This window comes from Durotheca rogersii (assembly GCF_024521655.1).
Source record: "Durotheca rogersii strain YMJ 92031201 chromosome Unknown GGS23scaffold_5, whole genome shotgun sequence".
Classification (NCBI taxonomy): domain Eukaryota; kingdom Fungi; phylum Ascomycota; class Sordariomycetes; order Xylariales; family Xylariaceae; genus Durotheca; species Durotheca rogersii.
The window spans coordinates 1069610-1094535 of NW_026251236.1; the positions used below are offsets into that span (position 1 = coordinate 1069610).

A 24926-nucleotide genomic window follows, 5' to 3' on the forward strand; every position below is an offset into this window, starting at 1 on the left:
CCTATTGCTTCTATTCCTTCAGTTAGTTTTTAGATAGAACGAGACCTTTTCTTCCCATTTTTCGCCCTTAGTCGCTCGTGAGATTGCTCCTTGCGCGTGCTCACCCCCTCCCCCCCCAGTGTAGCTTCTAGCTTAGCTACGTGACAGAAGAATTGTCATAGTATCTTCCTAGACGCCCTGCTACTGTGTCGTATGCATTCCAATAAGCTCTCTGGCACTATAATGTTGCAGGGTCGAAACCTACTTACCCAAGTAACCCAGCCGGGCGTAGGTATATAGACCTAATGCCTAAGTATTAGTTGAGTTGCCTTATCAATTCACAACCAAGTCCAGCGCTGCGGCATCAGCCCTACTTCCGTAGTAATAGTGGCATTGGTCGTTCTCTTATTACATCAAGCTCATCAAGTTAATCTCAGACTAGTTATCAAGGAGGCTAGATGTTATGCTAACCGAATCAGTAGCTGTAGACACACCTAGCAGTTAAGAGTACAATTTACATAAATACAATCCACACTATACCTCCTTAATATTAGACATTGTAGTGGTGCGGTGGGACTAGGCCACGTAGCCTTTTGGATGTGTATTTATATGAGTCTCGCACTCATATTTTCATCGATCAGACTTAGACCTGTAGATATCAGGATTTATAGCTACTTACTCGTTTCTCACTATGCCTTATTAGCGTCCATCGCCATATCCCATTCTTATCTTTCCCAGCTGCCGTTTTCAGCTAGCCGATCAACTGATTACAGCTCTTTACAGCTGTGATCTAGTCTGATCGGCACTAGGCCAGTTGTTGGCAGTTAGGCAGTTCTTATACGAGACTCTAACAGCGTGCCCACGCTGCTTCTGTTTAGTACTTCTAAAAGCTCTAGTTATTCTATATAGGCATAAGGCCTATCGTAGCGTATCATGTAATACATTAAAGGGGCATGTCTTGCTATACTATTATATTAAATTTGTTTTTTAAAAAAAATATATATATATATATATAATAAACTGTAATAACGACTATTTTACTTTTATTCAATTAACGTATTAGTATATTAAATTAAAATAAAAGTATAGTATTAAAAGGTAATTTATTAAATTTTTATACTATATAAAAACTTTTAAGTAACATTATTTATATAAATTAGAATCTCTTTTTAAAGCTATTATGAGAGTTTTAAAAATATTTTAAAATAGAGAATTGTAAGGAATTGAAACGAATCAAGAAATTATAATTTATTACTAACCTAAAATACCGGTATCGCGTAAAAAGGCGAGTTCGTAGGTCTTACGCGGTAGTCTGTAAAGGGGTGGTCGGTGGAGGGGTAGCTTAGCTTACCTGATCAAAATCCCTTGCGTAGATAGAAATCATTTTCTAAAAGCCGTCGACCACCCCCACCTTCGAGCAGAAGCAAAACCTTTTTCCCTCCCGCATCTACAATCCATCCACAATCGCAATAGGAACCGCAACCACAACGGAGCAAGCACTGGCAAAGCTGGGAGCAGAGGAGCTCGATAGAATCCTCACCGCTGTCATTGCTGATCCCAACGCCATGTTTCGCATCACAGATGATATTTCCCCTCCTACCGAGCCAGTCCAACCTTACATCACAGAGATGGATACACGCCGCGGCCTCTTCGACGAGTTTCAGGCGCTTTGCCACCACTATAAAGGAGCCAGTAAATGCAACGATACTCGCCCTGTTTATGGTCGCGCCCGTCTCGGAGATTCGCAATTTTCTGCAATCTGTCCGCGATGTTGACATGCCAACGTTCATGCCGCTTATGTTAGCTGGCGTTATCACACGCGCACCGGATGGAATCAGAGCTTGTACGTTACTTTGCAGCTTGCAGCTCGCTTTCCCCCCCCGCCCCTTGGTTTTCCGACCACCCCATGTTCCTTACCGCCGCTATTACCGATCCCATATGTTACACTGTAGATGATCTTCCCGGCCCTACCAAGCTAGTCCAGTATGGATTGGTACCAACCGAAACTTATATCTTCTGTCACGTAGCAATTGAACCGGCCCTTATATGCCAACATACTACAAGTCGCAGAATGTAGGCGTCTACGTCTTACGCAACTTCTTCCCGAAGTTCGTTCTCCCGAGTCGTTGCTTATGGCGGTGCCTACCGCAATTCTTAACGAACCGGGGTAATCTGCCCTTCCTAACTGGGTGGCAAGAAGTCACATATTCTCCGATCAGGTAAGTTTTTAATGTGTTTCTCTAGGTGATTACTGACAAGGTGTGTAATTAGGTAAAAGTACAGGATGGACATGCTTGTGTGTTCTCTGGAATGCCCGATCCCGCAGCGGCGCATATTTTTCCATTCGCGACGAGCAAGAAGACGAATTTCGCAAGCCTCAGCGAAATACTCACGGTCTTTTGGGGCTTCGTAAAGTCTTTGGCATGGCGTAGGATGTTTGAGAACGCAGGTATCACCCTGTCAGCCAAGAACGGCATCTCGATGGGCCATCAGATCCACTTCTGGTTCGATAACGCGAGGTTTACCCTCAAGCCTCTCAAAGAAACCGCGGAAGGAGTCGTCGTATAGTGGCACTGGCTAAAGAGAAGCATTTTGAAGCCGTTAGTCTGGACTTTACCAGACCGGGACATCCTGCTCCAGGCTGGGCTGACGGACCAGAACTGGGGCGATAACTTAGCACACCGAAAGAGTGGCGTGACTATCCGGACTGGCCAGACGTTTCTTCTCCGAGCAGACAACCCCGAAGACAAGTCCAGCTGGGAGCTTCTAGAGATGCAGTGGAATCTCTTACGTGTTGCGGCCATTTGCGGAGCGGCCGACGTCACAGACGACTATTGCGATTACACAGAGCCGGGGGAGCGGGACTATGATGAAACCGTAGCCGCTAAACAACGCGCCATCCTGGCCGAACAGGACGAGTCAAGTCACTACGGGCTGAGACGCCCGGGACAACGGCAAGGGGGTCGACCACGGGGGTGAACAAGGCGATGACGATGGCAGACCTGGGGATAGCGGCGGCGGCGGCGCTGCCTAGCGAAGAGGAACAGCGTGGGCACGCTGTTAGGGGAACCGGATAAGGAACAGCCACGGCTGCCGTACTAAGGAGCGATTATATAAAATGTGACGTAGCAATTGAACCAGCCCTTATATGCCTAGATACCGCAACGCGTAAATGTAAGCGTCTACGTTTTACGCGACATAAAATTAAGCTAATATTAATTTAGAACGCCATAAGAGTAAATACTTAATATAGGGAAGGTTAGGAACATAACACCTCGTAAAGCAGGTATTTATTATTTGGGGGCCCCTAACCGTGAGTACCTAATATAAGGGAGGTTAGACATACAACACCACGTAAGGCAAGTGTTTGTTGTTCGGTGCCCTCCGAGGGGCGAGAGAGATCTCTAGTATATACCCTCTTTGAGCGGGGTTTACGGGAGGTCGGTCCAAAGGGAGAAGCTAGCGGGTGTTCTTCTCTTTAGCCGACTTAATAGTTACCCTAGTTCTCGTAACCAATTCCCCCGCAACCAGGTGGAGCCGCGAGGGCATTCCTATATCCTAAGATACATACGTGATGCCAGTGATCGTAACACCTAGGTTTTAGTATAAAACCTTGAGAAGCATTCCGTACGGGAGTGCTTCGGCCTATATTAATTAATTAAGGCTCCTGCTTTATTTCGGACAGGATCCTATTTTAACCTTATAAGATATCATCTGGTTGTGGCGGGTATCGGTTGTGATCCAAGACACCATTTCACCGAAGAGGGGGTGTAGGGGTGATCGATTGTTAGACCTGAGATTTCCGCTCCCAGCTCTCGAAGCATTGAGTTGGGCTTTGGAAGAGGAGGTGGTTACATCGCACAGCAGCGCAAATCATTGCGAAATGGCTTAACAATAACCCCGTGGGCGCCACCAGGAGGAGATGAGTGGGCCGACGGAGGCTGAGTTGACTATGAACCAGAACAGCAGACAAGCGAGGCGGGATCAAAACTGTGATAGATAAACAAAGATTCCTCGCACACTGGTAACGAAAAAGCAACGCCCCTACCAAGCCCAGCAACCGGGTTATTGGCCGATCGAGAAAAGGGGCCTACATAAGACGCCAAGTAACCAAATCATACCTCAGGTCTCAGTCATGAAAAGCAACTTCGGTGTTCAGAATGAGCATCGTGCGAAGGCTACGTCCAGATAAGCCCCTGCTCGACAATATGCGGCGTCGTACATGATGCACACATTTGCCAGGCAGCCAATGATGGTATTCTGACTTAGGGAGGGGTGGCAGGAGGAGCAATAAGCATAGACTGACTGAACCAGCAGGAGATCGAGTGTCTCGATTGGACCGAAAGCTACTGTCGGCGGCGTCGTAGTCACACTAGTCTACACTGCTACCCGAGACAAAAGATCTGTACCTCACCCAGGCTGCTACCATCCCTCCAAGATCGAGGAGGCACACTCAGCGATTTGATAGATGGGGTTGCTGATCCCTTCTCTTCCTCTCTCCCTCTCTCCCTCTCTCGCCAACTCTGGTCCTCTCCCAACCCCCCTGGCCCCTGCCTCGGCGTGTCTGCTTCTAGACATTCCGTAGACCTAGAGCATGTTGATTGGTGTGTATGTGTATGTGTTCTCCTTTATCGACACAGGGTCAGTCAGGGGTTTGGACTTGTACACGAGAGACGAGCTGTAATCTCACTGTTGACTCTGCTGATGCCACTACCGGAGAAATATGCGGCTCGCTATAAGTGCAGGTTAGCGCATATAAAGTGTTCGGGGTGTCCGGGATCTTGACTTGCTATCGGTATCGTCGCATCTGCGTCCTTTGCCCAAATTCGAGGCTGGAAGCTCCCCAAACGCTACTGCTGCTACTCTACATCGCCGGGCAGGACTCGACAACGATGTGCCACGGGCATCCTCACTACCACCCCTGCTCACATACATCAGTCAAATGGCTGTACTGTCCAGAAGCCATGTTCGATTTGGACACGGGATATGAGACACCCTGCTCGAACCCGATATACTCGACGCCGCAACCAACCAACGTTGATTGCCCCCTGCAAAGTTGCAATTTCAAAGCTCTCACGGGGCGCTGGGACTGTTGCCTATGCGGGAAGGGACCCAATACTCAGGGATGGTGCACCGCGTTGACTTACAGGATGGACTGGAATCCACTCACGAACAGAGTTGAGAACACGGAGGTGCCATGCGGACATGGATGCTGCAGTTCGTGCAGCCCGTCATGTGAGAATGCGAGCCCCCGTTGCCATCTACGTAAGAGCCGCTTTTCCTGACAGTTCACAGCGACGCCAGGTCCGAATACGCAAATATCGTTCGTAGATATCCAAAAGGGAAAAGGAAACCGCAAGGTCCATAGTGCCGCCCGAAGCGGCGGACACAGACGAGGAGGGGCGCACGAATTGGACCAGAGCAATGGAGGTTGTCCCCCAGTAGTCGAGGAGGACGAAATATCTCTCCCGTCGGCGGCAACGACGGGCATGGCGACAGCGACAGCGACTACGACCCTTGTTCCAGGAGCTCGAAATTCGCACCGGTCGGGCCATGAAGCGGGCGCAGAGTATCCGAAAAAGCCAAAACCCCATAATAACAAAAAGAAGTGGCATAAAGGCCGTGGCCATCACGAGTAGATTGAACCACGCACACGCGCTCGTCGTAAGGGCTGGGCATGACACCGAGGTTGTGCACACATTGGCACCGATCCTCCCCTTTCTAGTCACGATATAGGGGAGTGGGCGTAGGAGGAGCCGACACTTACACGCCTCCATCGCTTTTCTGGCTGCCTATATCGGTCTACATACAATCCATGAGAAATAATGAAAGTTAAACAGTAGTCGTCTGTCCGAAATGTGATAGGATATCCGCATGTATCACTCCAGGGGCCTTTCTGTTGGGCTCAGCCTGATGGGCGTATATCGTCGTGATTATGTGGAGACGCTCTCGTATAATAGATAATCTTGATGGATATTATAAGGAGCTTCTAGGACGAGGCACCTAATATAGCAGACGACCGTTGGACGGATGTGGCTAATATTATTCGACGGCAAAGATCCTCGTATTTTCTCCTCCTCAGGCCAAAGCAACTCACTCAAGCTGAATAGGGATGAACGTCCGTATCCGCCTTTAGATCGTCTCTACTCCCCCCCCTCTCACACCCCATACGGCAGACTCGCCGCTCTTCCCCTTTACACGTCACAGAATGGATCCTGAGTCTCGGTCGCGGACTGCTGCAGATTGCAACCAGCTCGCGATTGACAAAGTGGATCGATATGAAACCCGGCGTCATCGCCGATGGCTCGGGTGCTGCAACTAGTGCAAAGCCGCGAGATCCCGTGCGACCTGGCAGTTCGGCGCTCACTACGAGGCGGAAAGGAGGTTCAGTATATATCTTGGGGGTGTGCCGACTGTGGTCAGAAGGCCTGATGTATGCGATTGACGGCCTACAAACCGGGGCTAGGAGAACCTGTATTAATAGGCCGCAAGCACATGATAGCTACATTCTGGTTTCTCGCACGACACGACCAACAGGGACGAGGTCATCCGGTTTGTCTTTCTTCGCAGTACTGACTAATACCTACCTACGGAGTTAACGCAAAAGAAGTGTTAGCTTCCGCGATGTGTATGCAGATTTTAGGCGTCTTTACTATAGGCACGTAATATCCGGTAGGTATACCGGAGGTGTTTGGCGGCGGTCGTCCGCCATCCCACCTTACCCGGCATTCGATCGGTAACCGTGGGTAATGGAGTCGAGCTCCGGATCTACCACAACCCGAGGCATAACCTGCCAACGGGGGATCTATGGCACCTTCAGATACATACATACATACATACCTACACACACATACCTACCTTGGGGGACTGGGGGAGACGTGAGGAGATACCTAAGCGAGGTCGCTTTACCTCGGGGTAACGGCATGCGTGCCAGTAAATCCGTAAAGCACACACATCCCCACGCGCCTACGTAGGTATATAGGTACATCTATCGAGCATCGAACATGGGATTCTGTACATACACGTACATACATGCTGTACTTCGCCTTGAGTGCACTAATGCAGACACATTGTAGATCGTGTTAGAAATCGGTTGCCAATGCTACCTCAGGGTTTCGTCGAGCTTAGCATACCGCCACGTGCTGAGCCTGCAGTTCTGACGAAAGCAGCGAGATAGGTCGAGGCGGACAGGGGCCCCTTGACCGCGTGTTTTGCAATTTTCAGCGATCCAAACCTCCGACGGCGATGGACTGCGAGTCTCCCAGTCTAGCTAGTGGGCCAGCGATGGTGGTAGCGCCCTGCATGCAGGTGGGAATAACACTATTATGGATTGCTTCCAGGCTGACCTCTACTTCATCTATTCCATGTATATACAAGCGTTCGAATTTGAAAATGTCACATAACTACTGTCAGCTTTTGTACGGGGGGTCGCAGAGTCGGAATTCAAGCTCGTTCGTTGCTGAGTCTGTGGCTAACCAGATCAGGCCCACGAGAGGGCAAGCCTGCGCCTGAATAAGGATGGGGATAGTACTCAGTTGATCGACGCGACGACCATTAGGCCACGTGCCAGTCTCGCAAAGGATCAAAGAGGGGGCCTCTTGGCATACAGGTATGCATTATGAGTATATTCAAATGCAAATTCTTATATGTAAGCCACTCCCACATCCTAGAGATAGGTAGAAGAACGAGGCATGAAGGGAGACCTGCAATATGTGCATACACACATCTTGAACATACGCGAAGCGGGCCATGGCAAGCAACCTCTATCGCCAGTGTGAGGTTATCTACATACTCATAGGTATAGACACAAGAACACAGAGAGTTGCCCATGAACTTATTAGGTTGACTTCGTGGAGAGGAGGAGGACCTGTGCATACTCCTATGCCTTCCACCCACCATCGTGCTTAGGCATGATCAACACGCAGTGCGAACTCGCGCAGAATCCTGCTGCGACTCCCAAGAGACCTAGACATTGCTTTTGGCTCCCTGTTTCCTCCCTAAAAACAAATTCTTTTAGAGAGCCTAAATGAGTCGATCAGATGCTTTCCCGAATCTCGATGGGCGACCAGTCATAACGGGACCTAGGACGATGCTGTAATTCTTCATCCATCTTTAACCAGGACACGTCTATATAGATAACGCGCGCACATACACGTACATAGTAGATAGTATGCCTGTGCTCGATGTAAGACCCGTCTCTACCACTCGACGACGATGAAAATAGAGGAAACAACACACAACTTGAGCGAGGTAAGTATGTAGACATACCTTTTACCCACACATACGGAGTAATAGACTATGATGTACTATAATTATCCCCTGGGTAGGAGGATTACTATGTAATCTCGGGGGAGGAGGGCAGTTTATCTTACCCGACAAAATAGACAGGGCAGCCTAGCCTGGCCAATCCTGGGCTTACTTAGATGAGACTGCTAGACTGGGTGTCGCCAGCCCGACGCACCATACATGTTATCTGCCGCTGGCTGCATGCGGGGGGGCAAATCCGCCGGGCTCGGATCCATGTGGCCACGCTACACGGTGAGACAGGACACGCTTCGGAAGGGCTGAGGCCAAAAAAGACGTAGACTGAGGTATCGTTGGATGTAGGTATGAGTATGCACATATTATCTGCACTTCTATGCGAATGCCTACGTGTATATCAGTAGCAGTCGGCCCACATGGATGTGCTTTACGGGAATTCCGTACGGCAGAGCGACTTGGGCGGAGATGATAAGCGTCAAGAGAAAGAGATAGGAGGTATGCTACAACTACCGTAGTAGAGAGCCATCAAACCCGGCCGACCTAACGTGCCCATGCTCGCCCATCGAACAACGATATCGTATGCTCACCTACCCGATTTCTGGACGAATAATACGGACCGTGCTTAGCTGCCCACCTCGGACGTAGGTAGATAGAGAAATATTACTGGCAAATTGCCGCAGACTTGCTGGCCCAGGAGTAAGTAGAGGATAAAGACGTCGTTATCACATGAGGGGATAGTGTAAGCGCAGTACGTGTACACATCAACGGCTGGCAACCTGGTGCTCTAGTGCCTTCTCTCTCCGCCCCAAGTATACAGGTATGTAGTAGATATACCTACCTACCTACCTAGGTATACAGGGGGCATTTACCTAGGTAGGTATATATGAGTAAGTTCAACATCAGAGGGGTGGGTTGGAGGTAGATAGGCCGCAACTACTGGGAAAGGTAGGTAGTGTGCCGCCTGACATGCCGAGCCCATGTGGGTTAGGCGATACCTACCTAGGTATATAATGCGCTTGTGTGTAGGTACCTAGCCGGCCGAAGTCCTATATAGAAACAAAACATGTTCATTACCTACTTCACCTAGGTTACGTTGTGTGTGTGTGTGTTCTGAGTATATCTCCAACGCTAGCGATTGTGACTCGGATGAATATACTCATACGGCGCTCTCTGCTCGGTGGTACCTACATCGTAAGGGCGAGTGGATGGGTGCGGCTGGATGTCTCTTAGACGCTGCCGGGGAAAGGTAAGTACCTCTAGCATGGAAGTCAATACAGGTAGCTACCGTGTATACGCTGGGAGGTAGTTGTTGGCGCATCGCCGCGTCTTGCTGTGCTGTAGCATTTGCGTCGTTATGCATCATGCCCACTGTGTGTTGTGTGTACCTACACATACCTAACATCCATACCACCGCCAGAGGTAACCCACCTACCTAGGTGTCTAGGCTCCCAGGTTCCCCCCCAAATCGTGAGCGGTTTTGTCACTTTTATCTTCTCTCTGCCTGCACATTTGTCCGTAACCTGCGGAGTACTAGGTATAGAAGTCCTTGGCTAAAGAGGCGAGCCGGGTCCGCCTTGGGTCTGCCATAGGCCTCGTGGCCCGCGCGGTTTCCATTGTGACTCCTCCCGACCCCCCGTCATCACCTCGTGCGTTCCCGAGGCATAGCGGCGTTTTATAGGTTGGACTTATCACAACGCACTCCACCAACACGACACCACCTTACCCCTACCCCTACCCCTACCCCAATCACCCCATGCCATGCCATGCCATGCCATGTCGCCTCTGCCCTGCCAAAGAGGTACCTATCTACATCCATTGCGTTGTGCCTGGATTGCGTACTGGAAGCCGTCCACTGCTTTTGGTACATAGGCACCTCTGCCGCCTTAGGTGGTTAGAGGTACCTACCTACCTTTTGAAGTCCTTACCTACCTACGGTACCTCTCTCACCTGGCTTCCATGGTATCTCAGGTGGTATCTGCTTAGGCATGCAGGAATTAGGTACCTCCAATGGAGATAATATACCTCCTAAGTGGGTACCTAGGTATGCCCTTCCCTTGGGTTAGGAGGTACCTAGGTATGTATCGCTACAGGCAGGCCAGGTACCAAACCTTGCATGCATGTACCTACATGGGCCGGTCGAAATCCATGCCATTGGCCTCGTGCGCAGCCTGCATCAACTTGCATCACTGCCTCCTGGCAGGCTCACTGAATGAACACCGAACCCCTTCCACCCCCCCCCCCCCCCTCAATCCCGGGTCGTCGACCCCGTAACAACCCAACCCAACCCTACAAAATCTTCTCTACCTTGCTACCTCGACGCCTGTCCAGAAGATTACATTACCCTGCGCATCAACAGTCTCCACAGACCTCTCCAGCCCAGTCAATTTCTTCAGCAATTGCTCGTTGCTCTGCTCGTTTCGTTTGGTCGGTAGCCCTCGCCATCCATTCTGCTCGGCTGTCTAAAAGCCTGCCTCGTCCATGCGCCTTCTATAAATACCCGCACGTGAAGCCAGCCTGCCCATCCGCGTCCGTCCGTCCCCATCGATCGAGACTCTCCCTCCGCCCATCTCCGCCCATCCTTGTGTAGGGCGCGCAGTTTGAAACTCGATCCACCCTCCACCGCATCTGACAAAAGGCTCAGCCGTAAGCAGCCGCTATTAAAATTTGCTACCCGTCAAATCATCCGCCGTCGAGATTCGTGAACGGGGAGAGAAATAAGAAACCCATATCTCGGATCGTCTACCCACTAGCCCACCACCTGCGGGACGCGAAAGAAGCGAAGCAGGAGAACAGACAACCCAAACACGATCGAGCAGAGGAACAAAGAAGACCAAAAAAAAACAAAACATGCCTACCTCGCTAGACTCGGCCCGTCCCATCATGGCCCCTTCCACTGTACGTTCTTATAAAAGACTCTTCCTCTCTTTGTCCGTCTGATCGCCCATGTCTTATTGTCCTCACTCTCACCCGTCATTTATGTTCGTCGCAACCAAACCCCCCTCCGCCTCTCAAAACAACCTCGTCCACCCGGTCGTGGTTGTCTAGTTCTCCTCACTTAGTCGCGACCGCCAACGGAGTTGCTCTGTCCAGCACTACCCGGAACGCTAACCTTCTCCCTCGAAATCCCCCCATCCCCTCAGATCGGCTCCCCACGCACTTCAATGCGCTACAGCACGTACAGCACGACGCCGTCGCTCGCAGCGACCGTGCAGACGACCGACTCGGCGCACGCCGAGATCCGGGACATCGAAAGCGGCCTTGCGCGCATGGAAAACAAGGCTCTGTCGCAGCAGCGCGTCGTCCTGTCCGAGGAGAAGTCGGCCAACCTCAACAAGCTCGCGCTCGGCGCCAAGCTCGACCGCGCGCTCGATCGCCGCATGTCTGGCCAAGATGCCGTCATGAGGCCCAGGAACCAGAGCATTCGCGAGAAAGGGGAAGATCCGGAAAAGCAAGGATAGACTCGGCGGACCCGGCATATATACATTACTGGGCAGACGCGGGGATGGGTCGGATGTATACCAGGAAGAGTTTGGAAAGGGAGAGCAATGTAAGCAGGGCAAAGCACCAGATGATACCAAGCGGATGGCAGCCGCAAATTGAAGAAGCCTCTATTTCATCCGATTCTCTCGTCTCAATCTCACTCGTCGTCCCCCCTTCCCCTCCTCACCCCTTCATCCGTCTCGTTTCCTCTCCTCTACTATAGATTACTTTTTCTTAGTTGGGCCTGTGAAAGCGGACGGGAGGAGGGACAGACGGATGATAATGCCTCGTATGATTGGATAGTGGATATATGCCTTGCCTGATTGGTCCCATTGTCCCCGAAAGAGACGGACGGGGGAGGGTCCTGAGCACGTCGAGGCCTGGTCGATCCATCTATATGGTCTAGTCACGGAAAACGGGGTCCTTCTCTTCTCGCCGAGTGGTATTTATTACAGGCGAGGGCCTTCTCCGAGGTTTTGTCCCCTGTTTCTATTGCAATCGCGAGTACAAGGCTCGAATAACAGGCTTCTCATTAGGTAATTCCTCACGTCGTGGGAGGGACCGACGGTTTTGGAGGAAATGTAAGCTGGCATACATGTAATACAAGGTAACTATTCGATAGCAAGAGCCAATAACGCATATATTTACATGCCCCCTAGGTACCTAGATTCCCGTCCTCGCTTAGGGCAAAATTCCCGTCACGGGTAAACCATGAGCAGCGCCGGAAAAAAAAAAGTAAAATTCAACTCCCTCCGAGATCCGACCAAGCGATCTCTATGTTGTCCGAGAACTCCAGGACACCTCGAGAAGAATACCGAGAGGATAGTAAGTGTATTGTCCCCAAACGATTCGGAAGACCTACGGTAGCACCAGGGGCAGAACGCGCAGGAAGCAGCAAAGAATAAGAGACGTCCTCACTCTCACGAAGTGCCCTTCTCTTCCAACCTGGCATTGATATCCTTCAGCAGCGCCACCAGCTCGCCCTCGTCGCCTTCCATCTCCAAGCCCCTGCTGACCCACTCTTTCGCCTCTGCCAGCCGTCCCATCTCGGCCAGACACTTGCCGCGCCTCCACCAGGCCTTCGAGTTGCCGACGCGCTTGGCCTCCACGCTGGCTTCGGCGTCGGCAGCGCCTTCGGCCCAGCTCTGGAGAGCCATGTGCGCCTGGGCGCGGTTGGCGTAGAGGGCGGCAACCTCTTCGCGCACAAGCTGCTGGGGCTCCCAGAGCGGCCGCGTCAGGGCCATCTGCAGACCCACGCTATAGAACTTGATAGCGTCGGCATGCTTCCCCTTGCGGTACTCGGCATTGCCGCTATCTCGTAGCTTGGTCACGTTGGCCGACCGCTTCGGGTTCACAGGCACTGGCGGCGGCGGTACTTGGTTCGGCGTCTCGAGGGTGAGGAGCGAGCGGTGCAAGGCGTTGAGCGCGGCGAGTTCCGATTGCAGTGCGCGAGAGCTCGAGGTCGATGTCAGCGCTTTGGTCTGGGGGTCGAGCTGCAACGGCAGCAGGGTAAAAGTATCCAAGTCGGAAGACATGGCGACGGCCCCTAGGGATTGTCGATAAGGGGAGGGCAGGTGGGCGACGGATCCTATCTCGCAGTCACGAAGTCGAGTCTCGTCGCAGTATGGACTTGGGTAAGCAGTCCCAGGGCGACTAGGGAAGTGAGGGACAGGCAACCCAAGAAAAGGAAGGGTCTTGCGTGAATGTCCCAATTGGATATCGCCGCTCTTCGGCTGCGATGTTGCAAAGGGTTGACCTGTTACTGGAGAGCTACGAACGAAGTGACCGAGCGTGTGGTGGCCGACGGTGGTTTGTGGAGGGTTATGTAGATGAAAATGATGTCGACGACTCGGGTTGTGTGTTAGTTAAGGCAATCTGGCGACTTCGTATGTAGGAAAGTACCTAGGTACTGTGCTGCAACCCGCCCGCCAGCCAGCCGAGGGAGGGAGGTGATAAATCTCTCTTAATTGGGTGCTTTGAGCATTAGGTACAGGTACCCAGGCATGTGCCTGCCTCTATGAGAGGTACTCCCTACCTCCCACTAGGTACCTACATTTTCCCCCTTATCTGCCTGTAGGTGCCTAATCTTAGGTACCTACTCCTCCTATCTTGTAACATGCTATATCTACCAGAGTACCCATCCATCCCTGCCTTATTGAGCCTGCCAACCGACACCGCCATTACTACCGCCACCACCTCTAGACTTATCCCATCGTGACATTACAACTCGCGGTCTGCCCTCTTACTCGTGCCATCCCTTCTTCCTACATCAATCATCTACCACTCATATGCCTTCGAGAGGGACGAATAGCCCCTAGATCCGATATATGAACCTGTCTTGAGGGTGAATTGGGCGTATTTGGCTCGGTCGGGTCTCCACAACGACTCACGGTCAACCTCATTTTGGCCCTAGTGGGTGAATGAACGGATTCCGAGCTATCTACTTTGTGTGCTTCGGCCCTCAGCAAAAGTTACCACTGTTCGTTTATCATGGTTGGTCAGATCACGGAATTGTGAAGAAAAAACGGTCGTCCAGGAGGAATCTGGCAGGCTCCCTTCCTCCCCCAGTTCATCTCATACCCCCCCAGCGTCCTCCCTCCCTCCCTCTCTCTCTCTCTCTGTCTTAACCTTCGATCCCACCGCGACTATAGTGGCGCCGAAGCCCGTCTCCTATTATATATATATATCCCCAGATGAGCTGTCCCCGGCTCACTTGCTTGGTTTCTTCAGTTTCTACCACCTGAATGTTGGCCCTGGCTGCCAGTCCTCATCGAACATCTGCGATACGAAGTAGAGATCGTGTTCCCAGGTCATCTCTTCCGGTGGCTGCCGTTCTGCTGCCGCTGCCGCTGCTTCACGTCAGTCGTGGGCACATGGGAGGTACGTACGAGAGCACGGCGGTCTACTGGGCCCTTACCTCTCTCTTTGTATGCTCGCGACGTATCGGCGAGAAGTGCGATCTCCGTGGGGCTGAGCTCCGCCCAGATTGTCTTCTTCCTGTTGTCGGTATCCATCGTCAGTGGGTTAACATCCCTCTTGTAGTAGTGCCAGTAGCTGAGGACGATGTTCGCTCCCTCCTGAAGCCTCTCCGTAAACGGCGCGAGGTCGTATCGACAAGTCTGCACCGTCAGTTAGCCGGGCGGGTTGTGGTGTGCTCCGTACTCCCGTGCGACCTACTTCGTACTTGTTTTCTCTGGCACGGCGCAGCCGATCGGCAGATGTCACCGAGACCTCATGGAGGAACATGAATACGGTGAGGTATATCGTGAAGAAGTGATACGGGCTTTTGCTCGCTATCATCTTCCACAGCCCTTCGAGCACTTGCTTCCTTAGTGGTGCCAGTATCGTCTCGTGGCCCAGAGAGTCGAACTGCGCTGGGATCATCCGCGGCACAGACACCGTCCCATGGTATGGGCATTCGGTATCATCAATCGGGTCCATATCGAGCGTGTCGGGCCCGATCACAAATGCCGACCCAAGAGTGTTCCCTGTCCGCCCAAGTCAGCTCTCCGACCCGTAACGAGGGCCCTGAGGCAGCCAGAAACTGACTGATGGCAAACCATAGACGAAAGTACTGGTTGAGGAAGTGCGCAGGGTTCACGTCGTCGCCTTTTAGTTGCGGCGGGTATTTCTATCAACCATTTAGTAGATAGTTAAGGTCAGTAGGATTCTTCTAGCTCACATCAACCCTGAGTGCGTATTTCAACCTGTCGAAACATGTTCAGATTAGTACTCCACGTAACCAACCACCCCCCCCTTGATTACGATACCGACGTCTCATGGAGAAGGATCGGAGGGTCAGGAACTATCCAGAAGCAAAACGGCAAAGATTCTAACTTACGCGGCATCGTACGTCTCGCGCACCAGGGTATCGACCCTCTCATTTCGACTGTACTCACGTACGGCCAGACGCGCATACATGTAGACGTATTCGTCGTACTCATAGGCTGTCTTCCTGATGTCGGCGAGGGCGAAAGGCTGGATATCGAACCTCTTCTTGTTACCCTTCGAATCGACCCAATGCTTCCAAGTGACATCCAAACTGTTGGGATGGAACTTCCGGACCGTTAATTGCAGCGGAAATGCGGGACAGCCTATGGTAATCTTTACCCTGCGAAGCTCGCTACCATCCCAGTCCCTCGGCCCAAGATCTTTCATCTTGACTCCCGTCCATCGCTTCGTCAAATCGAGGCCGCCGTCCCGAAAGAGAACGATTTCGGCGAGCTTCCATCGCAGGCACGGAAGCCTGTGAATTACCTTCTTCGATTCTAGCTTCACACCGCGGCACGTCAGGCAGTCTTCCTCCTTGGGGTTTTCCGGGTCCGGCTTGCACTGCCATCAAGATTAGCAGATCTCGTCTCCTGAGGACCTTGTCATGTGCAATAGACGGTCTACCTACTCTTATCTTCTGCATGCGGCATCGAATACAGGCCCGCAGTCACGTCAGCGGATAGCACACAACGCACGCCCACACACGCCCACACCCACCGGCAAACCCACAGGTACTGGGAGCAAGGAAAAAGGGGTGCGCCCAACGGACATACCTTGAGCTTGCGAGTTCTGCCCGTGGCCTCACGAGCCTCTGATCCCAAGCGCCGCGAGCGCCTTTCAGACTGAGATTTGGCGCGGTTCCCGTTGCTTGCGACGTCGCCTGGCAACGGAAGGACGAGGCTTTCCCACGAATCGCCCTCACCAGCCGGGATATCGCCGCTCGAGATGTCGGAAGCCTCCCGTGGACTGTCGTAATCGCTACCATCCCCGTCTCGACCTGGTTGCTCTGCATCGACGATGCACCAATCACCTAGCTGCTCATCCCTCTTGTTCCTTATCGCCACCGTAAGGCACAAAGGATCTGGCTTGACCGGTGACGGTCCTCCAGGAGAGGTACCATCGCCGTTCGGAACAGGCTGCTTCTTCACGATCATGGCCGGGATCTGTGCTAGGTTTAATGGGTGAGGAGAGGAGGAGCCGCCGTGGCGTTTGTGGGCCGTAATACCGGAGTGATCGGTCGAGTAGCTTGACCAGGGATATGGGGGTAGAGGATCCTGGTGAAAAGGCGGGAAGGGTGTTTGCGGGTGGAACGGTGAAAGGTTTGGGCTGCTCGAGGCAAGGGGATACGGGGAAGGGTAATACGCGTTTGGGTATTGTGTCGGCGCGAGAGGAGAGTACGGAATGAACTGGGCGCTCGGTTCGAGGCTCGTACTCGGTTTGACCAACTCCTCGCTGCAGCTAAGCGTGCCCGGCTGGATGGTTGGGACCCATCGAGTGCCCAAACCCTGATATCCGAAGGGTTCAAGCCCCTCCACCGGTAAAGCAGGTCGATGGGGCGAGGCAGCAACGGAGGAGACGGCGACGACAGCAGCAGTAGCGGCAGCAGTGACAGAGGTCACGACGGCGACGTCGGCAGTTGTCGTGATTTTCCCCTTCTTTCTTGGAGAGGGTTTGCCCAATGACGAGGATGACGCCGATATGGATAGGTGGCCTGCGGATATATTGGACTTCGCGGTCCTTGAAGAGTAGGAAAAGGGGGGAGGGCTTGGGGTGTTCGGTGCTCGCTTTCTCTTCTTGCACGACGGGTCGTCAATTGGCCCAGCCCCGGCACAAAAACCATGGGTCGAGAGGACGTTTACAGGGTGGGAAGCCCTCCGGGGGGCGGCGGGTTTGGTTCCATTCATCCTGCTTTCTTACCAGCAAGTGATCTGATCTCATTCCCCGGCTGACAGGTACACGACGACGGGTCGTGGGTCAAACTGCCGGTTTCTCGGGACCTTTGCTGCGCTGTCGCACTCACCGTCGGGTGGGCGAGTAGCGGTGGCGCGAGGGGCTAATCGCTTCTCTCGATTAGAAACCGGTCAAGAGACTGTGTAGCAGCAGCAGGAGTCAGAGTCTACTGGCCTGGTAATACACGCACAATACGCTAGCTATCTCCGCCCGATCGGCTCTTTTACTCTCTCTGCCTCTCTGCTCTCCGTCTCCCTCTTTCTCCCCTCTCGCTCGTCATTCGCTTACTCTGTTCCAACCTTCCCCTCGCCACGGGGGAGGGAGGGGAGGAAGGGATAGGTGGACAGAGAGGGACGGAAGGGGAGAGAGAGAGAGGGAGAGAGAGACAAGAGTCGATATCAGATCCCCTGACCGGGTGAAAAGGTGGTCGTTACTCCCGAGCGATCTTGGGACCAAGCGAGAAAGTCGCGCAAAGTCCTATTCACAATGGTTCGGGGGATGTGGGCGAGTGCGTGTGCGTGTGCGTGTGTGTGTATGTTGTGAAAGGTAAGCCCATGGCACCACATGTGTGCGGCAATGTGGTGTACAACGCGCGCGCGCACATGTAGCCCGGCGAACCCCCCGGTTCCTCTCAGCTCCTCTCTCCCCTCCTTCGTACGTGACCAGGCTGGCTCCCAACTGGGAATTCCCACCAACCGAGAGGGGTGACGAAAGCAAATCTCGAGTCGAGCCGCCACCAATAACAGCCGCTGGTGTCCGTAATGCACCGTTTCCCCGCCGCGTCGAGGATCTGCCCGCCAGCCTGCCTATGCTAGCTAGGTCTCTACACGCCCGATCTATCACAATCCCACCTCCAACCCATGTACATGCCTAGCTGGGCCGCGTCCGTACGTGTGGTCAAGCCCTCCACGACCGCCGGATCGGGTACATGGATCCGCGTACATCTATAAGTGTGCGCAGATATATGTACGTAAGTATATTTTACTCGTAAATCCCGGATCCCTCAGCGCGGGCTGACAAACCTCGCACCTCCTCCCTCGGATGCATACGGACGCTTATGGCATGTATCTACGTGCGTACATCTGTATGTGTATACGCAGGTGGGCGGACGCGTAGGTGTAGATAGGTGGTGGTAACAGGTGAAGGGCCAAAATGCCTAAATACACATCGTACGGACTCGGGACATCCAGCGTCCCCCCCCCTCCGCCCTTCCCGGTCCTATCTCTCGATCAAGGCACATCCTGGAACGACAGAGAACAGGACGCTCGTCCGTCTATGCTGGCTTCCCAGCTTAGCCCTCCGCAGCCAGCAGCCGATCAAGTCCTCGCGAGAGGCCTACCAAGCTTCCCCATTCGTCCGGACATTTCGGGCAGGTAACAGTAACTCAGAACACACCAAGCAGCGTATATTATATATGCCTGTATGTGTTATGTGCGTGCACGAGAGGTATGTCCTGTCCTTGTCTCGTCCGGTGCTCTCCTGTCCGGTTATACCCATCATTACATTATCACTGTCACCGTCAGCCCATTTTTTATTGCGTATTATTCGCACAACTCTGTCGTCTTATGCGTCCGTACGCGACCCTGAAGATCCTTCTGCGACATGCAGGTTTTGCAGCTGCCGCGGGCTGAGCCGTATGTCTGTCGATGCCTCTTCACCGGTCTCATTCTGGCGATCCCTAAAACCTGGGCCACGAATCCCCTTTGACGATAGCCTCATGCGCGATCAACGCAGAAGAAATAGGTCGGAGCCAATCATGACTCCGGGCCTTCTGGGCACTTCCCTAGGATGCTTCCCCGGGACGTGTATTTCCCAGTTGCTTAAGTTCCTTTCTTAGTATTTTCTTCTTTATTTTTCTTGGGGGGGAGTTTTTTTTTCTCCCATTCCTTTCCGCGTGGGGGAAGCGAAGCCATCTTGGTCTAACTTGACGGCGTGGATGTCCTTCCCGCCTTTCCCGGCGCCACGTCAACGTCTCCCCGGGTCCTCGTGAAAGGAGGCAGGCAGCGCGGAAGCGTGCTACTCCTCCGGATTCGATCAACCCTGTTTGGGAAGCGGTTGATGCCCTTCTTCGGTGGGAAGCCGTGCTACGCGAGGTCGGGTCTGTCCCCCTGATGGTAATCTGTAGGTATCCATCTAAGCATGCCACGGCCGTCGTGGTTCCTACGTGATTGGAATATTGACTCTCGTCCAGATAAGAGAAATCGACAAGGAGCAAATGAAGCAATCCCGATGTATGCCGGGCCACCAAACGTCATACCATCCAGGTAGCGAGGCCTTCTTGTTTTTTCTTTGGACAAAGCTCCATGAGATGGGACGGTAAATCCTCCTTGACGTTGCTATCAGGTTTCACCACGCCCACCCTTCCGTCGCCTACGGCGATAGCTGACTTTTTTTTTCTTTTTTTTCCCTCTTCATTTCTGTCCCCTTCTATTTGGCGATGAAGAGATGGCGAGCGTGTGTCTACGACGGTACAGCTTCTTTCCGGGAATTGCGCCGGATGGAACCATAGGAACTGTCAGTGCCTCACGTGTTACCACATTTATCGTCGTCTCGTTGGTGTATTGCTAGAGCATCAGGCAATGCTATGCAAGGTTTATGCGATTTCCTTTTTTTTTTTCTTTTCCTTCCCTCCCTCTCCCATTGCAGTCCAAGGCCTCTCTGCTTTGCAACGGATATGAGCTTCGTAGGAGCCAATAACAAGCAGCTTGGGATGTAGACTATCTAGACATGTGCCATAATTCGATCTGCCGTTGCGGATAGTGTCTTGAGAGGAGAAGTGACTTGAGAGCCATCGCTTTATAAACGCTCAGGATGAAGATGTCGATTGTTCCTCGAGGGTCTATCCAAACTTCTGCAACTGACCGCAACTTGACGCACAACTTAGAAGAAAAGGGAAATGACAACTCACATCCACCCGCTCGCATCTGAAAGCCTCGCCGGCTTGCAACCTTGGGTGCATCCTGAGGGGCATAGGCTTGATGCATACGCTCTGTCTCAGCAGCAGCAGCAGCAGGCCAGCATTTCCAAGCCACCCCCGGGGTTTCCTGCCGTTGTCGACGGACCAATGACCTGGTCCGGGTCAGGCTCTCAGGGCGTGCAGCTTCGTATCCTCGAACTCGATGAATCCTCCGTAGCCGAGATCGAGGATGCCCTACAGTCGTTCCATAGTAAAACCCCTATTGGGACTGCGATGGTCATAATAAGCTGACAGATAGCTAGGCCTCGAATTAGACGGCGACGAGGCGTCTCGGGGTTACTTCCCACTCCCAAATCTCCGGGAACAGCTCGAAAAATGCGCCCTCGAGGTCCACCGCGGCAGCGGGATCTGCATCATCCGCGGGTTAAACCCCGAGAATTATACCATCGAGGATAACATCGTACTCTTCCTCGCGCTTGCCAGTTACATTGGTGATCAAAGGGGCCTCCAGGGTCCCAAAGGCAACATGTTGTGTAAGCCGTAAAAGGGTATCGTGGCAAACCAAGGCTCCTTGCTAACTTTGGGAAAAGCCCATATCACCGAGCTTAAGTCCTGGACAGTGCCTCGGGACAAACGCCACGGGATTCACACCAACGACAGCTTGGTAAGTGGCTGGTATTACTCAAGAACCAGAAGAGGGAGAATGGCCTAGAAGCCGAGACAAAAGTCCCAGCGAAACCGGCGAAGCGGTCTAAACTGACAGTCTTTATTAGCCCTTCCATAACGACATGGGTTGCGAGATCCTGTCTATTCAAGTTCGAGACCGAGCCAACGCAGGCGGGCATACGTGTGTGGCGTCGGCAGCCGCCATCTATAACCACCTCTTACGATCGAACCCCAGGGTACTGCATGCTCTAGTTGAGAACAATTGGCCGATTCAAGCGTAAGTAAATTTTGAATGCCATCTTAGCAGAGAGATGGGGCGAGACAAAAGCGAGAGAGAGAGAGAGAAAGGGAGGGGGAGAGAGGGAGGGAGGGAGAGAGGGAAGGAGGGAGAAATGCAGTGAGGCTTACGTTACAAACAGCAGCTCGAAGAAAGGGTCCCCATTTGTTCTATGCCCCCTTCTCGAGTTCCACGACGATCATCTCTTCATCTCTATGGACCCCGCTCGCATCGGCCCTCACCCATCGGACAGCACTAACTCGATCCCATCGCTCACGTCGATACAGCAGGAGGCCCTCGCGGCGCTCCAGACAGCGGCCCGGAAGCACCAGGTGCGCCTAGAAACGCGGCCGGGGGACCTCCTTTTCCTCAATAACCTAGGCCTCCTACACGCCCGCGAGTCGTACCAGGACGGCCCCTCGTCGTCGAGACACCTAGTGCGGCTCTGGCTCCGGAACACACAGCTGGGGTGGCCGATCCCGCGTTCCATGGCGATGCCGTGGGACGCCGCTTTCGGGGAGCCGGCCGCGAGGGTGGTCAATAAGTATTACCCCGTCATGCCGATGCCCGAGTACATGGGATCCAAGTTCTCGAACGGGACGGCGGCGTTTGTCGCCGACGACGAGTCGGACGACGACAGCGGCGGTGGAAGTCCACACAAGGCTGCTTAAAATTCCCTATATACCGACAGCCTACGTTGCCACGCCCACCCGCCCATCAGAGACGTAGTTTTTGTTCTTACTCTGGACTGGACTCTTTAGAGCACAGGCGGGCTTGATGCTAAGGGAAAACTCGTATCCCATTTGCCGTACAGTTATGACCAGTCTATTACTCCTAGTTTCCACATTCGGGGTTTCTTCTCTCTTTTTTTTTCTCTTCCTGGCTCTTTAGTTTACGCTGTCTATCTAGCTTTTCCTACTTCACATTCTGTGGCTAGTCTCGGTGTATTGGTTTCGAGCTGAGATTTGGGATTTATGGCCGGGTGAATGATGGTTCTCTCTCTTTCTCTCTCTCTCTCCTCGCGGAATTCAAGCATTGGCTCTTCACAAGTCACCCAACCTTTGGTTTCCTAGCAATGTGAATTGTCCCTGCGATGCCGTCCTCCTAGCTGTGGACCTAACCCCGGCGCTTTAACAACTAATTCGCGCCCTCCTCTAATAAGCCTAAGCTGCTCTTGTAGTCTTGAGATAGAACCAAGCGTACTAATACGGACGGAGGGGGCCTGTATCCTCTTACGCTCCTATGTGGTTTCTATTCGAAAATTCCGTTCGCGATCTAGGCTGTGGCTCGAATAGACCCTAGTCCGACATGTAATACTACGAGGGAAGCTATAGAATAAGGCCATCTCTCCGAATAGGAAGCGTAATCGTTTGCATTTTCCTGTGTCACAGCACTGTAATATATCTCCATTATGAATTCATGCGTATACAAATATTACATCGAAGCACAAACAATGCCAATGAGGCACTCTTATGCACAACACTCGCCGGAAATCCTGATGAATCCCATGTCTAGCTCAGTTGGCATTTTTCGAATCGCCCATCGCCCGTGGAGGCCACACAAAGTACCTACCTTGCGTTGTGTGGCAAATTAGTGTTCGATAGCATCGATAGCCTCTCCGCAGACACTGGACAAGCTGTCCCGACGTGTTTACTACTATAGGCCAATGGGCGGTGGCGAGGCCGCTTGCCGAAGGCACCTGAGCGGGCGAACCCGTGCAGATTTGGAATTTGGATCGTCCTGGGGTGTTGCTGCCTGCTTGATTGCGGCCTTGAGACAGAGACCCGACGTACCAGTTGATCCTAAACCTATTGAATCCGCAGAGGGCGGTGTTTGGATACAGATTGGGCTATACAGGCGCCTGGGTGCGGACGTTCTAAGCGCTTTGAATTTCTGTCGGCTTCGGCGGTAATAAGTATTTATATGATATGCTGTCGCGTTCGCCGGGATGTGGTAGGTATTGTAACCTTTCCTCCGGCCTCTCGATCGACAACGAACGCGACGTAGTGAATCATATCCTTATAATGGCCAATATGTGCTTCTTCAGTTCCGTTCATATCAGCGGGGGAAAAGAGCCGATTATACGTAATAGTAGTTGCCACCTGGGGTGTTATCTATCTATTGACGACAGGGGAAGGCAGTTAATGGTGGGAGCTACGAAGATGGGCAATTCTCTACGGTCATAGGCAGCCCAAAGAACGTCGCCAGGTTCGTTTCAGGAGCACGTTTTCTCCTTTCCCTCGCCCTCGGAAGGTTAGAAAGGTGGTCAGCTCACAGAAGCCTTTCCGATCCCGTCCCATCAGTAAGTAGTTGACGATGCCAGTGTGGGTATATAGGCATACCTACGCGAACCCATACATAGTCATCTATTGGAAGCCTGTGGTAGCGTGGGCTTCTACGTATAGTGAACGCGGAGGAAAAGCTCACACCCACGACCGTCGGCCGCCCCACACCCGTCACGAAATGCGACGAGGCGCGATGATAACGGCGCCGGTGCGGAGCGATCTTCCCTCGGGATTCAAGGTAGGCTGGGGTAGAACCAGTGTTGGTGTCGTGCGACTTACCGTGGGGGGCGGGGGAGAAGGGGAAAGGGGGTGGCGCGGAACCGATGATGCGATGACGGGCGCGCGGCGTCGTCTCCCCGGAAGGTCGAGCGTGTCACAGTGCTTTAGGACCGATCAATAACGGAGCGGGACCACCGACTGGCTGGCAGCAGGAAGACCGATTCGTATGACATGGATGGCCGTGACAACACAACACCACGAGAGAAGCGGACGGGTGTACTCATACTGACGTAGTGCATAGGCCGGCGTCTCGGCTTGCGATGGGTGGGAGAACTATTATTGTTGCCAAGGGAGGCAAACCACTACCGGCACGACAAGACGAGATAAGACGACCATGTGTATTGCGCAGCGTAGTGTATCCCGCACATTGTATTTTACGTATCGGCGACGAGGAGGTTGCGAGATGTCAAGGGCTAGGCGTTCTGTCGATGGTTCCGCTGGCGTTGGCGCGATCTTGTCCTGTTGATGCCTCGTCGTACCGCGTCGTGACAGGCATAGGTATGGTCTGGTCAGGGTAGGGTCGGCCGTCGATCAGGCTCGGCGATGAGCACATAGACGAGGGTGGGAAGGGCGCTCGCACTGCGGCTTTGGGCCATTTTCTAGCGTGGACGGGACTCGGAACGTCAGCGTTGCGACCCCGTCACATACCTATGAGTATGTATGGATGGATGGATGTCTGAGATGTGCGTACTACGTTGTATGTATTATAGGCTACTCGGCCTGGTACGCATTCGCTTCCCTAGCCTGATGTGGTATTCCATGTATGTGTTGTACGTACCTAGTCTGGGTTGTGGGTGAGAATCAGGGATAGCGATCTCAGACAGAATCGACATCACCCAACCCGTATTGTGCGCGCTGCGTCTTTGTAGACCATCTGTATGAGCACACACACAGGTAAAATCGTATTTTCGGCGCGATTGGATTCAGGTGAGCCTACGACCATCTGGACATCTCACCAACGAGCGCGGCGCATGGATGGACGGATTGGCAGCGGGTCGCCGCGCCTAACAGTTTCTCACAGTGGTGTACCGGGCGATCTGGTAGGGCATACGCCTGGGGA

The 24926-nt window shown here is 52.9% G+C and overlaps 7 protein-coding genes across 7 annotated transcripts; 5 read left to right on the forward strand and 2 right to left on the reverse strand.

Annotated features, from left to right (window-relative positions):
* The first annotated feature begins 1315 nt into the window (after positions 1–1315).
* On the forward strand, positions 1316–2255 carry GGS23DRAFT_416115 (uncharacterized protein). The gene is made up of 3 exons (XM_051513719.1): positions 1316–1822; positions 2044–2198; positions 2251–2255. The coding sequence occupies exons 1-2, from the start codon at positions 1561–1563 to the stop codon at positions 2148–2150; spliced, it is 369 nt and encodes a 122-aa protein (XP_051373938.1). The 5' UTR covers positions 1316–1560; the 3' UTR covers positions 2151–2198; positions 2251–2255.
* On the forward strand, positions 1800–3148 carry GGS23DRAFT_558284 (uncharacterized protein). The gene is made up of 3 exons (XM_051515747.1): positions 1800–1822; positions 2044–2198; positions 2251–3148. Exon 3 carries the CDS (start codon positions 2290–2292, stop codon positions 2545–2547), a length of 258 nt encoding a protein of 85 aa, XP_051373939.1. The 5' UTR covers positions 1800–1822; positions 2044–2198; positions 2251–2289; the 3' UTR covers positions 2548–3148.
* Positions 3149–4818: 1670 nt separating this feature from the next.
* Positions 4819–5895, forward strand: GGS23DRAFT_416148 (uncharacterized protein). Its single transcript, XM_051513720.1, has 2 exons — positions 4819–5214; positions 5275–5895. Exons 1-2 carry the CDS (start codon positions 4872–4874, stop codon positions 5616–5618), a joined length of 687 nt encoding a protein of 228 aa, XP_051373940.1. The 5' UTR covers positions 4819–4871; the 3' UTR covers positions 5619–5895.
* A 5020-nt stretch (positions 5896–10915) lies between these two features.
* GGS23DRAFT_416892 (uncharacterized protein) lies at positions 10916–11827 on the forward strand. The gene is made up of 2 exons (XM_051513723.1): positions 10916–11136; positions 11382–11827. Exons 1-2 carry the CDS (start codon positions 11089–11091, stop codon positions 11697–11699), a joined length of 366 nt encoding a protein of 121 aa, XP_051373941.1. The 5' UTR covers positions 10916–11088; the 3' UTR covers positions 11700–11827.
* A 334-nt stretch (positions 11828–12161) lies between these two features.
* On the reverse strand, positions 12162–13872 carry GGS23DRAFT_416654 (uncharacterized protein). Its single transcript, XM_051513722.1, has 2 exons — positions 12640–13872; positions 12162–12536 (listed from the first exon to the last, which is right to left on the reverse strand). Exon 1 carries the CDS (start codon positions 13254–13256, stop codon positions 12642–12644), a length of 615 nt encoding a protein of 204 aa, XP_051373942.1. The 5' UTR covers positions 13257–13872; the 3' UTR covers positions 12162–12536; positions 12640–12641.
* A 582-nt stretch (positions 13873–14454) lies between these two features.
* GGS23DRAFT_594776 (uncharacterized protein) lies at positions 14455–17396 on the reverse strand (the record flags this gene model as incomplete). The annotated part of the gene is made up of 7 exons (XM_051518216.1): positions 14455–14570; positions 14639–14840; positions 14899–15209; positions 15271–15352; positions 15404–15428; positions 15563–16053; positions 16266–17396. 7 exons carry the CDS (start codon positions 17394–17396, stop codon positions 14455–14457), a joined length of 2358 nt encoding a protein of 785 aa, XP_051373943.1.
* Positions 17397–19844: 2448 nt separating this feature from the next.
* Positions 19845–22366, forward strand: GGS23DRAFT_416474 (Clavaminate synthase-like protein). Its single transcript, XM_051513721.1, has 5 exons — positions 19845–20609; positions 20662–20892; positions 20950–21023; positions 21133–21302; positions 21445–22366. The coding sequence occupies exons 1-5, from the start codon at positions 20339–20341 to the stop codon at positions 21971–21973; spliced, it is 1275 nt and encodes a 424-aa protein (XP_051373944.1). The 5' UTR covers positions 19845–20338; the 3' UTR covers positions 21974–22366.
* The last annotated feature ends 2560 nt before the right edge of the window (positions 22367–24926 follow it).

Excerpts from the sequence above, each read along its gene's own strand:
- GGS23DRAFT_416892 (XM_051513723.1), top strand. The coding sequence starts at position 11,089 with ATGCCTACCTCGCTAGACTCGGCCCGTCCCATCATGGCCCCTTCCACT. Across the intron at positions 11,137-11,381 it reads CCATCATGGCCCCTTCCACT|ATCGGCTCCCCACGCACTTC; the intron begins GTACGTTCTTAT and ends CCATCCCCTCAG.
- GGS23DRAFT_558284 (XM_051515747.1), top strand. The coding sequence starts at position 2,290 with ATGCCCGATCCCGCAGCGGCGCATATTTTTCCATTCGCGACGAGCAAG.
- GGS23DRAFT_416115 (XM_051513719.1), top strand. The coding sequence starts at position 1,561 with ATGATATTTCCCCTCCTACCGAGCCAGTCCAACCTTACATCACAGAGA. Across the intron at positions 1,823-2,043 it reads ACCGGATGGAATCAGAGCTT|TCGCAGAATGTAGGCGTCTA; the intron begins GTACGTTACTTT and ends ACATACTACAAG.
- GGS23DRAFT_416148 (XM_051513720.1), top strand. The coding sequence starts at position 4,872 with ATGTGCCACGGGCATCCTCACTACCACCCCTGCTCACATACATCAGTC. Across the intron at positions 5,215-5,274 it reads CAGTTCGTGCAGCCCGTCAT|CGACGCCAGGTCCGAATACG; the intron begins GTGAGAATGCGA and ends GACAGTTCACAG.
- GGS23DRAFT_416474 (XM_051513721.1), top strand. The coding sequence starts at position 20,339 with ATGACAACTCACATCCACCCGCTCGCATCTGAAAGCCTCGCCGGCTTG. Across the intron at positions 20,893-20,949 it reads TCCCAAAGGCAACATGTTGT|CCCATATCACCGAGCTTAAG; the intron begins GTAAGCCGTAAA and ends CTTTGGGAAAAG. Across the intron at positions 21,303-21,444 it reads AACAATTGGCCGATTCAAGC|CAGCTCGAAGAAAGGGTCCC; the intron begins GTAAGTAAATTT and ends CGTTACAAACAG.
- GGS23DRAFT_416654 (XM_051513722.1), bottom strand. The coding sequence starts at position 13,256 with ATGTCTTCCGACTTGGATACTTTTACCCTGCTGCCGTTGCAGCTCGAC.